Source organism: Carettochelys insculpta, chromosome 6 (assembly GCF_033958435.1).
Source record: "Carettochelys insculpta isolate YL-2023 chromosome 6, ASM3395843v1, whole genome shotgun sequence".
NCBI lineage: Eukaryota > Metazoa > Chordata > Testudines > Carettochelyidae > Carettochelys > Carettochelys insculpta.
In genome coordinates this window covers 47204719-47222673 of record NC_134142.1, presented here as the reverse complement: position 1 = coordinate 47222673, position 17955 = coordinate 47204719, and the positions used below count along the sequence as shown (strand labels likewise).

Genomic DNA, 17955 nt, shown 5'->3' with positions numbered 1-17955 from the left:
AGGCACAGAGAGCTAAAAACAGTAATCAAGGTTGACAAATCAGAAAAATGTTATCAAGGTGAGCGAATCAGAGCAGAAGGGGAGTCAAGAACTAGATAAAGTAAAGTATGCAAAAGAGCCCCTATAATGAGCTAGAAAATTCCCATCCTGGTTCAAACCACATTTTAATTTAAATGTAAAAGAGAATTCAGCAGCCTCTCTTTCCAAACTGCTATGAAAATTCCCCTTCAGTAAAATGCAGACTTTCAGGTCATTAACAGAATGGCCCACTCCATTAAAATGCTGGCTGACAGGTTTGTGAATCAGGAGTGTTTTTGTCTGTTTTATGCCTATTAATTCTTTGTCTGAGAGTTTGAAGTCTGTCCAATATACAAAGCTTCTGGGCATTGTGGTCACATGATGGCATGTATGATGTTAGTTGAGGAACATGAGAATGTGCCCATGATTCTCTGAATAACCTGGTTAGGTCCAGTGATGATATCTCCAGCATAGATATGTGCTTCTAGTTTAAAAAAAACAAACAAAACAAACAAATCCCCCTAAGGTTGGAATTACTTGTGATTTTCATGCACAATCAGATATGTTAGGCGGTTCACTCAGGGTTTTTAAGAGGGCTAGATCATTAGATTGGCTGTGAGGCAGGGATATGCTGCAACAACAAACCTTCTACCCCCAAAGGAAATTGGGGCAGTTGCAGTTTCAGTTGAGCAAATGAACTTGAGATCCAAGGAGTGCTGGTACATGGGCTTGTGGGATTGTAAAAAAGAAAATATATATCTTTTTCTAAGTGTGGTATGTATTGAAAGGATGTGGAGAACCTGGGAAGGGTAGATAGATAAATAACAAAGATGATAAAAGGGATGGAATGCAAGCCACTGAGCAAAGGCTGAGGGAGCTACTGCTGCTTAACCCTTGTACTCCGAGTGGAGCATAGGTCATCTACAAGTCTCCTCCACTTCATTCTGTCTCGGGACAAAACTTCTAGCTGACTCCAGGAGTATCCCAGTTGTTTTTCAGTCTCAGTAGACATTGTCCGAGGTATTTCTCTTTTGCATTTTCCTTGCAGATTCCATGTGAGACCTTGGTGGACTACGCTGGATGATGGTTTTCTGAGAGTGTGGCCTAGCCATCCCCACTTTCTTCTCTTGATTTCAATGTCAATTGGCTTTTGTCCTGCTCTGTTCCAAAGCTGCTCATTTGTGACGGTCTTGCCATTTGACGTGAAGGTGTACCTCAGGCATCCGTTTATCAATATCTGTAGCTTGTAATTTGAAGACTTTAGAATGCCAGGTCTTGCATCCATACAAGAGCACGCTCTTCACATTTGTGTTTGAAGATCCACAGTTTCATCTCTAAAGTTATTATTTATGAACTCCATATGCGATGGAGAGTCTTGAATGCAACTGTTGCTTTCCCTATCTTGGCATTGATATCCTTATCTGTTCCTCCATCTCCACCCATAGTACTCCCCAAGTAGGTGAACTGCTCCACATCTTCCAAGTCATCCCCTCCATTGTGATAGTGGTGTTCTTGAACTGGTTGGTCCTCATTGTGTTGGTCTTGAAGAGTGCAATTAAGCCCCACCCCAATGTCTTCTTTTTAAAATTAAATATACCCAGTTCCTTCAGCTCCGTCCACTCACTGCAGCAGTTTTGTCTAGTGTTGTGGCCTTTTCTTCCATGCTTTCATGTTTGAAAAGTAGTTGGCTTATTCTGAAATACATAAACCTCATTCCATGAGGAATAGCATCTATTTTTGAAATAGCTATTTTGAAAAAGGGGCTGCTCTGAAGTCGAGGAATAGAGAATAATAAAAATAAGCCATAGTGGCTACATCTACACTAGCCCCTCCTTTTGAAAAGGGAATGCAAATGAGACAAATTAGAAATGCAAATGAAGCACTGATTTACATATCTCATGCTTCATTTGCACAATCACATTTTCGAGAGTCTTTTGAAAGAAGAACAGCAGCGTAAACGGGGTTCTTTCAAAATAAAACCCCATTTTCAAAAGCAGCCTTCTTCCTAATCCTTTTTCCAGGGATAAAAAATGGGGCCCATTTGTAAAAAGTTTTGTCACCCCAGCTTTAGAATTGCCTCCCACATCTGCTCTGCTAACTTGTGCAGTGTCTCACTGCCTTCCCCTGCTGGAGCCTTTTCCTACTGCCTCTCCCCTATCCAAAGTCTTTCCTTCCCTCCACAGTTAAAGCTTCAACAGTGAGCAAAGACTATGTCAGAAGGGGAATTAGCATGGAAAGGCTCTGGCTTTTCCCTGCTGCTTTTCTTCTGCCAGAGACTTTCTTTAGTGTGTAGCTACCTGCCTTTTGCTGCGATGTGTATTTCCATGTATAATGTCTTTTACTCAATGTTCCATCAAAGCATGCACATAGCCTCTGACAGTAAAATGGGGGAATGAGTGGAAGACTGGGGAAGGGAGTCTTAGGCCTTTCAGAATGAGTTGTAGCAATGTAATGCACTTATTGATAGTTGAAGATTTAGTAATCTTATTGTTATTTGGTAAATGCGTAGAAATATAATATCTTCCACCCTTTCCCCCCAGAAATTGGACTTAATTCTTTTTTGATTTAGGGTGGGTGTAAATCCAGAATAACTGTGTTTAAATCCATGGAGTAACTGGATTTTCCCTAGAATAAATGAGAGAATCGGGCCCACTAAGAATAAGCTATATACTTAGATAAATGCAAACTTTGAAAGTAGTAGAGGCTGGGATAGATCAAATGCCAATTCAGTAGTTGCTTTAGTCAATTTTAGGCTGTTTCTGTGGTTCCCTATATTGTGTCTGATCATCTCAGTTTTGAATGAATTTTATCTCTGCAGCACACCTATGAGGCAGGGAGGTACTATTCTACTCTATTTACGAACGGCGACAACTATGATATGGAGAGCTTAAATCTGCAGGAAGTTTGTGGTAGTGCTGCTTGTAGTTGAATGCTGTTCTCCTAAGTCATAGGCTAACCATTAGACTTTCTGTCCTCTCTTCACTGCTAGGAAATCTGGCACACAACTCAACCCCCTGAATGTCTCCCATGGATCTAGTCCAGAACCCATTAAAGTCAATTAGAGCATATCTGTTGATTTTTCATATGATTTGGATCTGGCCCAATCTGGTGACCAGTCATATCCTGATGAGTTATTTAGTTTTTGTTTGCTCAGAAAGAGGCATGCATAGCCATTTAGTAAATGGAAATGAATTTTAACATATGTCTCTTTCTACTCTTCTTATTCACATGCATGCATGCATTGTTTGTTGTTTTATAACCGTTACAGTGGAAAATGCCCCGTTTGTAGCCAAAATCTGGAAGATATTCAGCTGAACCAAGAACAATACAATATGCTCAAGGAAAAAATAATAAAAGATGTGATCCAGGGAATTGACAGTTACAGGAAGACAGATCCTCAAGTAAGTCTCCAGAGCTTTCAGGTTTATTGTCTGGTGAGTCATAGGTAACTAATGTTAAATAGTTCTAAGATAACTAAATTTTTTATTTCAGTGCTTAATTTTATATTCAGGATTTTTTTAAAGTTTTTTCATGTTTAAATTATAAATATTCATTGATTTATAGACAAATGTATTAAGGAATTAATTTTGACATTCTCCTTGCAATCATCTGTTATTCTTAACCTCACTTATCCTGGCTTTTTCCTTCAATATCTCTTTAAGTTCTGTCTTAATCAGTAAAAATGTTTGTGAGTTTCTAACAACGTGCCTACATTTTCTTCTCAATTTAATAAGATGAATCTAAGCACTGAAGTCTCCATTTCTCTCTTTACCTTTTATAATGTTTCACATCTTTCTAGTTGGTTATTTAAGGGGAAGATAGGTGGACTGAAAGGGTTGTATAGATGCCAACTTCTCCCCCTCACCTCCCCAAAAATAGAAGAACATTTCATAATTCATAACTGAAATATTAACAGGGAAGAGTTTAAAAATGCTTACTTTGCCCTAGTACCAGGGGTCTCCAACGTGTGGCTCCAGAGCTGCATGCAGCTCTTTGAGGACTTCTTTGTGGCTCCTGATACTATAATTGCCAATTTTTTAAAAAAACAAACAAACCTCTCCTGATTATTGTTCAGCTTTTAAACATATACTGAAATTTCAAAAATCAACAACTCCGATCTAAATAGCAAACTATATGTGATCTTGAAATGTTGGATAACTCCCCCTTTATGTGCAGTGCATTATGGGATATGTGTGCACGCTATTCTTAAAATAGGGGTTACAAAAAGTATGGTTTGATGTTATTTATTTAGGAGCATTTCATATTTATGTGCATTGCGGCTCTTGAATTATTGAGGTTTTTTTGTTACTGAATTTGGGTGGGGTAGGGGCGAAGCTCTTCTTGCTCTTTTGGTTACCAGTCCCTGCCCTAGTAAAAAAACTGGAAGTCTCATTAAATAATGTTTAATTTCTGAAGCATATATTTATTAAATCTTGAATGCTGGGTTTTTCAGTAGTGCAATAGTTTAAGACTATAAAAGATATTTGAAAATGTCCATATTACTTGTCAAAATTAACAAATGCATACTGATCTCACAGTCTTAAATGTACATGTGCTGTGGTAATACAGTGTAATGCAGTATAATAGTTTGAAACAGGATCAGTGCATACAACTGAGTTAGAAATGGAGCAATATCAACAAAATCATGGTCAAATGCTCTGCGTATGGTCTTTTGGTTTGGTTTGCCAGTGTTTTTTACAAATGAGTAGCCTGGGGACTTAAGTGAGTTGAAAGATAAAAGACCACTAGATGGAGCCAGTGTTACATGGCAGAAATTTTGTTTGCTGACAATAGTAACAAGATCAAACCAGTATGTGAGTGCCAGACTTCGCTGCTGGTAATGCCAGAGTTCAGCTCCAAATTCAGTGGCAGATAGGTCTGATGATCTTTACGGAGTTCAGAGGCTCCAGCTTTCTCCTGCAGGTGATGAACTCCTGCAGGAGATGAACCCCTATTAAATCCAGGAGAATGGGGCATTAAGGGGCTCTTCACTGGAATGGTATTGGTCTCCACTTATTACTTCTTCATTCTCACTGTCTTTCTTCGCATCACCCCAAAACCTTGCCTCCCCCAGTTATACTCGCAACATCAGAAAGGCCCGGAGGGCGTGCGGGATGGGAATCCTGATTCCTCATGGTATACTTTCCAGATTGCCACTTCCCCTGCAAGTGTTCTACAGATAGCTCATTGGGTGGAGAAACCATATGAAGTGCTGGGCTGTTACTTCATCACCTATTGTAGTTTCAGGGAGGAGTTCCCCATCCCTTTCTTCCTGCCCCCAAGAAGATAACTATTTACGGGTAGCAAGGAGCAGATAGAAACATCACACCGGTGGTAGTGGGACTGGCAGCCTGAGTGGGGTCAGAGAGTGGCAGCTGGGAGCCTGAGCTCAAGTGACCAGCATATTTGGTTAACCGTCAGTCCCCATCCCCCCCATTCATGTCCAATAGCAATGCTTGTAGTGTATATTGTGGATGTATTTGTATTAATTGTTCAAATTAAATTTGACTTTTTTAATCATTTTTGCAAAATACAGAATGGGCTAGTGAAAATCTGAAGCGTCTTGAATTTCAGGGTGGTTGGCAAACGGCATGATTTGTCATGCAGAGTCAGGGCTTTTCTGAAAGGAAATTGTAGTTGAGAAGGCAGCAGTCTTGGGTTGGATAATTTGAGAATTTATGATAGAAGTATTACAAACAAGGGGGTTTCCATTTTCTACAGCCTTTCTACATTTTCTACTTGTGGCAGCTGCAGTTCACATTGGAAACAAATCAACTGTTTTGAAACAGAGCTTTTTTTTTTTTTTTCCATCTTAGAAAATAACTTGTTTTGTAGATGTTACCTCCAAAGAATTATTTATCAACATTAAACAGTTACACTTTTTTTTTTTTTTGAGATTCAGGTAGTTTTACATTAATATTTAAAATGGCACTTGTTGTCAATTACTTGAACCACTTATTTTACGGTAGGAATATCAGCTCATGCAGCAATATTTTCTTCCTCAAACAAGTGAACAAACAACTCACCATCTCCCAAGCGCCTACTATAAATGTGACTAGAGAAGAAGATGAAGTACGGAGATTTGGCTTCACCAAAATCCAATCTAATATGCTCCAATGGAAAAATTAGATAATTCTTAATGAGTAAATACCAGTTAAAGAAAATTAATTTGCAATTACAAATCACAATGATAGGTGAACTAGGATTATGGACACCTATTTTGACAAAACAGTGTCTCGATTTTAGGACTCACAAAAATATGATAAGGGGAACACTCTCTTGGATCTAGGCTTAAAATAAAGTCAGCATGCACTGCCACAGAAAGTAGTACACTCATCCCTCCTTTAGCGAGTACTTTACTTAAGAATATTCGCTAAAATGAGGGATACACATACTTACCATTATTCACTGTGTGAGTGAACTTCCCCCACTTATGAGCCAACCACGGGGTCCCTGGCTGGGGGGTGGGGAGACCCGCAGCCCTGTGAGCCTGCTGCCAACACTCCCCCTGTGGCAACTCCCTACACGCCCTGCCCGCTCCCAACACCCATCCCAGCCTGGCCCAAACCTCCTGGCCTGCTGCACTTCCACCAGGTACCACTGCTGCAGCCCAGAGGAACAAGCTGCCACTTCCTCCACTGGAGCTGCCACCAGGTTTTAACCCTCCCTTCCACTTGTGGCCCCAAACTGCTCCCAGCCTTTAAACCTCCGCAACACCCCACCCCCAACCCAAGGGTCACTTACCTTTCCAAAGCAGTGCTACATGCTGCCACTCTTTCCCTGAGTTTGGAGCACTAGGAACCAGAGACTTTTAACGTGTATTTTAATGGTAATTTAATGTCCCTCTTTTGAGTTTTCGCCTACTAGCAGAAAGTTGGGAACCAATTGTGCTCGTATAGCGAGGGATGAGTGTATTGGAAGTGAGAAGGAAAAAGAAGTCCTGACACTGAAGATGAAGATCAAAAAGTAATGAGCTACAAGTCTGCAGCCTGCTGCAAGGAGCAAAAAGAATGTGCATGATGGTAACTGTAGGAATGTGCTGGCCATTGAGAGTATGAGAAGGAAAGTGAAAAGAATTACATGACATTTTAATAAAGAAAGAAGGATGTAGCTTTGCTGCCCCCACTTAATTAATGGCACCATGCTTACTAAGCATGGTATATACCTGGGAACATGACCTGCTTATTTTATTCTGAGATTGGAGCAAGAAATGTTTCATGTCAGAATTAGTCAGGGCTGTAGTTGAGATGAAATGGTGTGTTTGTCTTAAATGTGCAATTACAGTGTATTGGACCAATCTAAGCTGTGTTCTAAAACTGATTTAAAAAGTTGCGTAATGGTTTTTACCCCATCCTTTTTTCCCCCGCTGTTTTGAGATCCCTGATCAGTTTCAGGGATGTGTGAACCAGGGACATCAAGGTCTACTGTTATAAGAAATTATGCTTTCCAGGACTGTATGTTGTAAACAGAACAAAGTGGGGCGGGGGGCGTGGTTTTTGGAGAACAACCGAACAAATGAATCTTTGTAAAACCACAGCATGCTTCATGGAGCCATCCAGGTACTCTGACATCAGTCTGCCTGCAAAATCACTTAACTTACAAAAGACCCCTAGTCTTGCTGCACAGGTGCATTTCAGTTTTGTTGGCAAGACAGTGTAGTTTGGTTGAAATACCCCTTCCCCAAAGGCACATGGCGAACTATGCACTACCTGACATCAGTCCTGTGTGGGTGATACGACCTTGGCGAGGAGCAGAGTAACACTTGGAGCCAAAGGTGTGTGTAAAAAGATATAAGGTAATTTTGAAAAACACAATTATTGTAAGAGTCTGTATCTGAGGAACAATACATTCAACTGATACGACATTTGGATGGCCGGTGTTGCCCTGCTTACCTATGGGGCAAAACAGATTTCAAGACCATCAAAATCTGAATTTTTTTTTGTAGCACTTAGAATAATTATATTTCAAATCATAAGCAACTCAACCTCAACTAGAGGAGAGGTAGAGAGGGAACTGTGCTAGTCTATACACTATCAAAACAAAAAGCAGTCAAGTAGCACTTTAAAGACTAGCAAAATAATTTATTAGGTGAGCTTTCGTGGGACAGACCCACTTCTTCAGACCATAGCCAGACCAGAACAGACTCAATATTTAAGGCACAGAGAACCAAAAACAATAATCAAGGAGGACAAATCAGGAAAAAAAAAAAATCAAGGTGAGCAAATCAGAGAGTGGAGGGGTGGGGGAGGAAGGTCAAGAATTGGCTTAATCTAATTCTTGATCTTCCCCCGCCACCCCTCCACTCTCTGATTTGCTCACCTTGATTTTTTTTTTTCCTGATTTGTCCTCCTTGATTATTGTTTTTGGTTCTCTGTGCCTTAAATATTGAGTCTGTTCTGGTCTGGCTATGGTCTGAAGAAGTGAGTCTGTCCCACGAAAGCTCACCTAATAAATTATTTTGCTAGTCTTTAAAGTGCTACTTGACTGCTTTTTGTTTTGATAGAGGAGAGATGTTATTTTTACTATAAGAAACACACTCTATAAATCTACAGTGGGTAGGCTCAGGCTTAGAATTGTTCTTTACAAATTATTTTTTTTTTTTTAATTTATAGAGCCTGATTCTGTCCGATATCTGTGTAAACAGAGAGAGATTCAGCTGAGTCTGCTGGAGTGAGAGATTAAAATAATTGCTCTGTTAAACAAGTAATTTATTTAAATATTTTTGAATGTCTTCTACATCTTCAGATATATTGATTTTAAAAAAAAGAATACAAAGTGTACACTGTTAATTTTATATTTAATTACAAAAATTTTCATTGTAAAAACAATGAACTAGCATTTTGCTGTTCACATAACACAAGGACTTTCTCTTAATGTGAAAGTTAAACTTACAAATATAGAATTATGTACAAAAATAACTGCATTCAAAAACAAGTGTAAAATTTTAGAATCTCTAAGTCTATTCAGTACTACTTTTTGTTTAGCCGGTTGTTAAGACAAATAAGTTTGTTTACATTTGCAGGAGATAATGCTGCCTTCTTCTTATTTACAATGTCACCTGTGAGAACAGGCATTCACACAGAACTTTGGTATCTGGCATGGGAAGGTATTTATGTGCCAGATATGCTAAATATTTGTATGCCCCTGTGTGCTTCAGCCACCAATCCAGAGAATATACTTCCATGCTGATGGCACTTGTTTAAAAAAACTTTAATTAAATATGTGATTGAACTCATTGGGGATAGCTGTATGTTTCCTTCTGTTTCTCCTCTTCTGTGTCATACATATCATATTATAGTAGTCTTGGATGATGACCCAGTACATGTTCATTTGATGAAATACAAAGAGGGTACTAACATGAGATTCCGTTTAAGAATCTAAAGTGCCTTCCAAAATCTGAGGGACAAGGCATAGTGCGTGCTTTCAGAAATCTTCAGAACAACTCTCTCTGAATTCAGAAACTCCTAAAACCTGAACCACCAAGAAAAGAAAATGTATGTGCTGTTTCATTAGTTATCAGGCAGCACGGACGCATGTCCTCTGGAATGGTGGGTGAATGTGAATCTTCAGCACATCTGGCATGTATATCTTATGACACTGACTACAGCAGTGCCATGTGAATGACTGTTCTCATTTTCAGGTGACATCGTGGACAAGAAGTGGGCAATATTCTCTCTGGCAAATAGTTTCTATTCTAAACTCTGTTTTTAAAATCCCATAAAGACACCACTCCCGCATTTTCTGTACCCCACATTTTCATGCACATAATTCAGTTTTGGATGCTCAAAGCATGCAGGATTGTACTCTTGGCTTCTTAATTAGGATGTAAATAGATTCGGTCTATATATGCATGCCATTATTTTAATTTTCTAAAAATAATATTACTTATCAGTATAGATTCCATAATGGATTTGCTGTAGCATTTGTAGCTGATAATCAAATGGATTTAATTTATATGGTGTTCCTATATAGCAGCGAGTTCTCTCTTTGGAAGTAACAATAAATTTTTTCTAAAACCCACAGAGCTAATATTCCACATTCTTTCCTGTTTGGTTGTATACTAAGTCTGGTGCTGTTTCAGTTCCCTTTTTTGGTACTCTTCAGCAGATTAATATCTTATGTATATAGGATATCACTAACACCACTTCTGTGTTCTCTTCGTTTTTAATGAGCCCATTTTAATCCAGTACGTGAGCTACAGTAAAGTCTTGTAATTGGTGTAATTAAGTATTTCTCTGCAGTTACTGAGAGTATCCTGCAAATAAGCAGAATTAAATTGTTAATCTTGAAGGTGCTATAGGACTGCTTGTTCTTTGTGACTCTCTAGACTTACATGGCTACCCCTCTGAAGCAGAGTTAGAAATGTGCTCCTATTCACTCTCTAGTTGCTATATCTGTGCCGGTCAGGACTGATTGAGTCAGTTCTGCCAAACTTGCAGCCATAGTCCCTTTCCATCTGGGCTTGGGAGCCTAGCCTGCAATGGACAAGGTGAAATGCCAGCATGGTGTTTAGTCCTTGTTTGCTAGTGCCATCTGATGTGAAATAAAAGCTGCTTCATTCTGACTGTCTGTCCTGTGGTAAAATGGCTTGAGGCCTCTGGGGAAACAGGGTGTCTTTTGTCCCCTTAACCAGGTCACATCAGTACCATGAGTTTGCCAACTGGATGGAGTCATAGTACCATGTCCCACTTCCTTGAGAGAAGGGTGTGTCTGCGCAGGCTTAAGAAGTTGTGAGTGAATAACATATTGTTGTGTCAGAGTTAGACTAAAAGTCCTTTTGTGGCCTCTTCTAACCCTATGGTTCTCTAACCACAGTTCAGCCTCTGGTTTGGTTTAATAGGAAATCTTTTTTCCATTTGTTCTCCACAAATGCACACCAGCCAAAGATAGATATATTCTCTTTTGGTTACGTCCATTACCCACCCAGCTGGCTGGCAGAACTGTTTGGAGTATGTAAGAGAGGGAGAGGAGGTCATGCGTTGAACTATCCCCTTTGCAGTCAGGGACCTAATTGAATAGTTTGCTAGGCCTCAGCTTTGCTTGAATTAGCCCTGATACCAGATCTCTTAATTTGCAATGAGAACCGTTGTTGGGTCTGCATTCTTTTCATCTGTTGACTGTTAGTTGAAAATATATTCCACTGAATTTTCCATAGTGGCGATTGTGAAGACTTCCCAGTTGTTCTTACGTTTGGTTAACAGAGGGAGGACCACAGAGAATTGCATGTTTTCATTACTGTAGAATGAGTAGACTCTGGTTAAAATCCATATATATTCTGACACTTAAAATGTTGATGTATTGAAATTCTAACCCTTAGTATCCCTCAAACACAATACGCATGTCAGACATGTCTGTGTGTGCATTTGTACAACTTTTTTGGTGGCCATTCTTGTGTGGGTTGGTTCAATAGGATCTCTTATTTGGCAGCGTAAGCTGCATATCTGTCCCATCTGCTTCTGCCTTTGTGGAGAGGAGGGAAAATCAGACCATGCAGAATTTTCCTCTGGGGGAAATTTGAACCAACTGGTCCCTGTGTGTGAGTCTTTGATTCTCCCTGCAACTGCCACCCCCCCAAGGAATTGGAGGGCCCTGGTGTGTTTTCTAGTTGCTAGTGAACAGAGAGAGGCAAGGGAGGAAATGGAAAGCTGATTGGGTTTATATTTAGTTTGTTTGTTTTGCACTAAACTCTCCTCTAGTTGCTGGTATAGCTCATCTCTGTTTAAAGTGGGAGCGCATCTTACCTCATACTGACTTCAATCTAGGTTTACACTGTGAATGCATTTGTCATCTTCCCTGCAGCTATAATGATCGGAAGATTATAGCTTCCACCTGACTGTCTAAAGTGGTAACATGATACTTACAAAGCACTTATACCAGGGATGTTCAGAGCTCAGTGGTTCAGGAGCCAAATTAGCAATAAAGGTACCCTAAAGAGCCACAGTAATGTGAAACCATTGTTACATTTACTATTTTTATGTATAATTCTTTCAATAAAATGACTGACCAAGCATTATTATTTTATCGGCTTCCGTTGGCTAAGAATATAGGGAAAGCATCCTGATTTGGTTATTAACTTAGTTACTGTATTAAAACAGTGTAATTAACTCTTTTTTTATAACTCTTATTTGAGTAACTGCCATGCTCAAATAGCCAGCATAAGTCACAGCTGAAGCTCTGGGCAGTGAACACCAGACGGGAGCATGGGAGAAGCAGTGTTATAGCTGGGATTTGTGAATTATGGAGTCAGGACTGGCCTACTCAGCACCCGATCTGTGTCTCTTTATGATGCCTGTGTGTGCAGCTGGCAGTCTCTTCCATTCTCCCACCTGGTGTCCAGTGCCCAAGTAAGGGCAGCGGTTGTACAGGAGTCGGTGCTGGAGTGCGGGGGTGGGGGAAGGTGGGGCTGAACTTTGTCACGGGGGAGGCAGTGGCCCCCATCTGTGCCTCTCTATTAACCAGAATATTTGCATATCTGGCAACCTCCCAGATACAAAAGAATTTGCTGCAGGTGATACAGTAAAGAGCTATGGGAGATGCATAAAGGAGTTACATGCAGCTCTTGAGCTTCTCTCTGAGTATCACTGATTATATACTGGGTTGAACTGAGTCTTTAGGAGAGAGCCTATAAATCATTGTGGAGAAAAAATTTAGAGCAGTGGAGGACAACCTGCACCTTATTAGGGTTCAATATGTGGCCTGCAAGACACTTTGTTTACTGTTGCCCAGTGCTTTTTTTTTCCCCCTAGAGAAAAGGTGGCAGAACTCAAGCCCCAAACCACACCCCCTCCAGCAGCTTAACACCCCTAGGCAGGCCCCCACCACGCCCTGGGGGGACCCAAGCTGCCCCCTGGCAGCTTAATCATCCCCCGGGTGGCCCAAGCTGCCCCATGTGGAGCCTGAGCTGCCCCATGGTCGGGCCCAAATTACCTCTCAGTGGCTTAACCGCCTTCAGGGGGAGCCCAATCCACTCCCGGTGCCTTTGCTGCCACCCCCATGCAGGGCCCAACCAGCACCGCCCCCATGCAGGGTCCAAGACCCCCCCCCCACCTCCCCACATTGCCCTAACCCCCAACCAAGTTTAACCCCATGGTGCACTCCCCCATGTGGCCCCAACCTTTGCCCAGGCTTAACCCCTGACCTCCTCATGGCCCCAAAACTACCCCCACCCCCAGGATTCACATACTGGCTTGCACAGGAACTCCATTGCTGCTGCTTCCTGGCCAAGCCCTCCGGCAGCACAACAGGGGCAGCTCCCAGCACCTTGGTGGGCTGAAAAACTAGCACGCAATGTAATTAGTTTAATGGCCAGATCCCTCCTGCTGGCCGTTTAAACCAATTAAATTGAGTGCTAGTTGTTCAGGGCAGGGAGGCCGAAGAGTGAGGGGTGGAACCACTAATGGCTCCTTTTAAGAGCCACTCCGTCCCACTGGCCTCCAAAATGGTGGCCCTAGGAAAAAAGGTGACGGAATGCAGTTCTTCTGTGCTCCTCCTTGAGGAAAAAACGTCCTGCTGTTGCCCACATGCACGGTTGTCAGATTTTGCTGGTTTCTGACCACACAGATTTTTTTTTTCCTACCAGGATTACTAAAGTAACATGTAAAACAAGGGCACACAACGTGAGGTGTGCGCTGATTGACTGTGAGAGCCGTGTGCTCCCTCTGCCTCTGATCCAAGCACTGCTGCGGTTCAGCTGACACCCCCCCCACATTCTAGGTAAAATGTGCAGTTAATGTAGTTTTTCTCTCCTGGCAGACTGTCTTAGTTACAGCAACCTTCCAGCCCACTGAGATGAGGGCATGCCACTCATTGCCCACTGGCTAGCCAAGGGTGCCAATCTCTGAATTAGAGGGTGTAGTCTCAGTTTAAAAAAAGGCTGCTTAGCTACATGAGCCTACATTCCCTGTGATTGTTACTTCCAAGTGTAGCATTGCGCAGAGGGCATTATCATACCTTTTGTCAAAGTGTCCAGAGATGAGATTAATTATGACGGACTCTAGATTCAAGTTAAATATTGCACTTCTTTGAACAGATGCAAGTGGAAAAAAATGTTGTGGTATCCAGGAGCAGCCCAGGTTGTAATAAAATACCTAGAGTATACACCAGTGTTAAAAATGGTTGTCATACCATGTCTGAGGCTGCGTCTACACTGACTCTCCCTTTTCGAAAGGGGCATGCAAACGTGGCTGATTGAAAAATGCAGATGAGATACTGGTCTGCATATTCAGCATCTTATTTGCATAACACCAGCCACTAACCATTCTGGAAGTGCTGTTTTTGAAAACACCCTTCCTGAAAAATATTAGGAAGAAGGGTGCTTTAGAAAGGGGACCCTCATTTCAAAGGAACCCCATCAACACAGCTGTTTTGGCTTTCGAAAACAGCATTTCCAGAATGGTTAGTGGCTGGTGTTATGCAAATAAGATGCTGAATATGCAGACCAGCACCTCATTTGCATTTTCGATGAGACATATTTGCATACCCCTTTCGAAAGGGAGGGTCACCGGAGACACTGCCTCACAGTGGCACTTCACTGGCTCTTCTGGTTTCTTTCCCAACTCATCAATATTATAAGAGTCTTATTCAAAATGAATCTTGGGAACTAACCAAGTTCATGAAGGCACTAGGTCATTTGTTCCACCGCATCATCTGGATTAGTCTTGAGCAAAACAAAGAGCTGGGTACCATCAGCATACAGAGCACATTGTAGCTCATGTCTCTTTCATAATCAGTCCTTCAGCGACACTTAGGAAGAAGCTTTTGGGACAGATGAGCCGTGCACAGGTCCATATACTTCAAATGGAATTTCTGATCCATAGCATAAAAGTCTGGTAATAGAGGTAAAGGAATCAACATGAACCTTTTTTCATTATCTGTTTCTAGGGGGAAATAATCAATACCATCAGCACAATTTTTGTCTATACACAAATCTATACTTAATAGCTCATGCAAATTTGAGGATTCCCAGAACTGTCAAAGTTGCCCACCTGCAATCTCTCCCAGAAAAGGGAGACTGGAAAGTGGTTGATGCAATTGTTAACATCAAGAGTTGGTTCCTCAACCAGGGTTCTTGCAGTAGCAAGAGGAAAATGGACATCCCTTCCCCCAGGGAATCCCTGTTAATCACTATCAACACGAACCCAAAAACCTTTGTATTGGCTTGTGTCACCTTGGAAGCTGAATGGTCTAATTAGTGATCATGGTGTAAGGATGATGTATCCTTCAATTCAAATGCATTGTCTGGACAAAAGGTACATTACTGTCTCAAGGAAAATTTGAGAAGGGATGCCCAGGTTGTCTTCAATAAAATCTGTCTGTCTTTATCCGCTCTCTCTGGGATTCAGTTTAAGTAGAGCATTAAGCGGCACTTAAAAAGGGCTGTGTCCTACTGCATTTCAGGTCAGTGGCAATATTTCCTTTGACTTTGTTGGGAAGACTAGAACCTTATAAAATGTCAGAAAAATTTTTAAAATGTACAAATAACTTTTCCCAAGAAGGTTGTAGTAATACCATTAATGGTACCCTCGTGGTTTCTTAGGTGCACTGCAGGGGATAGTGTGCAGAATAACTGCATAAATGTGTACTTAGTAGCAGGTCACACAGCAGTTTTCTGAGAAACAAAGATAACTTGTGTGACTAGTTGTGCTTTCCTTTTGTGATGGTGATTATGCAGGAGGTAATTAGAGCAGACTGATAACAAATGAGTTGGTTTGGGTTCATCTTGCAGACACACCTTAAACTTGCAGTACGTATTTTATAGTTTCATAATCTAAGGGATTTCCTTGTATGTTTGTGGTCAGGTAACATGAGTAAATAGCCCTTTCTTTAAAGACTTAAAATGTACTCTGATGCTGATGTTTTCAGTATATTGCTCAGGTTTATCAGTGACTAACTTGGAATATATTTCAGAAGACTGCCTGACATACCTGGAACTGAAGTCACATATAGAAACCTCTGTCTGCTGAAGATTTTTCTAGTGATTTACATTGCCATAAAACACTGTTGCAAAAACTGGTCTAAAATATGTGTAAATTCACTGACTTTCACAGAGTTTTTCTTTTTCCATGTCAGACAAAAAGGGAGCAAAATGTGGTATAGGGCATTGTTGGTGAAAGGAGCATTGTCAACTTCCAAGCCATGTTTTTATCTGACATTATTTTACTTGCTATTGTTAGAGATGGCAACTGAGATTATTGTAACCGAAAGTAATTAGAGGGAATATATTTTCCCTCCTATATTTTCTTAGTTTTCTTTTTATATATGGCAACTTTAGAGGGTAGTCATTTGTGACTGTTTCCTTGTCTAATCAGTTTCTTTAATTCCTTGTATAGATTTTTCACAATGCACAACAGGAGACAGAAACTTAACCCACCTATCTCCCACAAAACCCAAAATCCTGTGATTGTAAAACCCAAAAGCTACTGGGAAGTCTAGTATCGGAGAGGAAGCCGTGTTAGTCAGTAGTTTTGAGAACAACAAGAAGTTTTGCGGCACCTTATAAACTAACAGATATTTTGGAGCATACGCTTTCGTGGCAAAGACCCGCTTCATCAGATGCATGAGTTGGGGGGACGGGTAGTTTCAGAGATATTTAAAGAATGGGGTCCCAGTAAAAGGGAGGGCCAGAGCTGACAAGGTCTATTCAGCAAGGTGGAAATGGCCCATTATCAATAGTACTTATCAAAAGAGGAAAAAACAAGTCAGATCAGACAGGGGGATATGAGCCATTGTCAGAGTCTAATGGGGAGATATTAACACCCAGGGCAGAGACGCTGTGTTTGTAAGCTGCGAGCCACTCCCAGTCTCTGTTTAATCCTTGGTTAATGGAGTCAAATTTGCAGATAAATTGTAGCCCAGAGATTTCTCTCTCCTTTGATTTTTGAAATTTTTTTGTTTCAGAACTGTCACCCTTAAATCTGCTCCTGAGTGTCCAGGGAGATTGAAGTGTTCACCCACAGGCTTCTGTACATTACCATTCCTGATGTCTGATTTATGTCCATTTATTCTTTTATGGAGAGACTGTCCAGTTTGGCCAGTGTAAATTGCGGTGGAGCATTGGTGGCACATGATGGCACATGATGGCTATTAGTAGATGTGCAGGTAAAGGAGCCCCTGTTGGTATGGTTGATGTTAGGTCCTGTGATGATGTCACTGGTGTAGATATGTGAGCAGAGTTGGCAGCGAGGACTGTTGCAGGGGCTGGTTCCAGGCCTAGAGCCACTGGTTTGTGATTTGTTGTGGCTGGTGAGGATTTGTTTAAGGTTGGTGGGCTGTCTGTAGGCGAGGACTGGCCTGGCTCCCAAGGTCTGTGAGAGTGAAAGATCATTGTTCAGGATGGGTTGTAAATCACTGATGATGCATTGGAGAGGCCTTAGGTGAGGGCTGTAAGTGATGGTCAGTGGTGTTCTCTTGTTTTTCTTGTGAGGCCTGTCTTGTAGCAGGTGGCTTCTGGGTTCCCGTGTAGGGAGTCTAGGTCACGTTGTCTGAAACCAATGTAGTCTGAAAAAACTTATGGGATTTCTTGTTGACAGTGTCCCTGTAAAGGTTGATACTATGTGATTTTTCTATCAAAAAGCTGTACGTATTTATTAGAAGAAAAAATGTCCTGATCAGCTTTTTTCAAGCCCCCCAATTCAACTAAGTGTTGAAGAATGTGCCTAACTATTAGCATGTGACTAGTCCTACTGAAATAAACTGTGAAGTGCTTTTAATGTGTCTGAATATCTTGATGAGAGTCAGGGACATGTTCTCCTATTTTTGATTGAGGTTCATGTTTGTCCCTTGTCGCTTGAGTTTTTGAGTGCAGTCTAGTAGTGGGTTGAATGATATATCTAACTGCTGTTATATATGGTTCATTCTTTTCCTCAGCCTCTCCGCAGGAAGAAAATTATATGTGCAGTGTAGGGTTTTGTTTGGTGGTGTTTAAATATACACATACTA

At 41.1% G+C, this 17955-nt stretch overlaps 1 protein-coding gene across 4 annotated transcripts in view; it reads left to right on the top strand.

Annotated features, from left to right (window-relative positions):
- Window positions 1–17955, top strand: part of PRORP (protein only RNase P catalytic subunit) — a 90761-nt gene that overhangs the window by 14822 nt on the left and 57984 nt on the right. For all 4 annotated transcript variants that reach the window (XM_074996847.1, XM_074996846.1, XM_074996845.1 and 1 more), the window contains exon 4: window positions 3287–3419. In XM_074996847.1, coding sequence (XP_074852948.1) covers window positions 3287–3419 — 133 coding nt within the window. The remainder of the gene's footprint in view (window positions 1–3286; window positions 3420–17955) is intronic.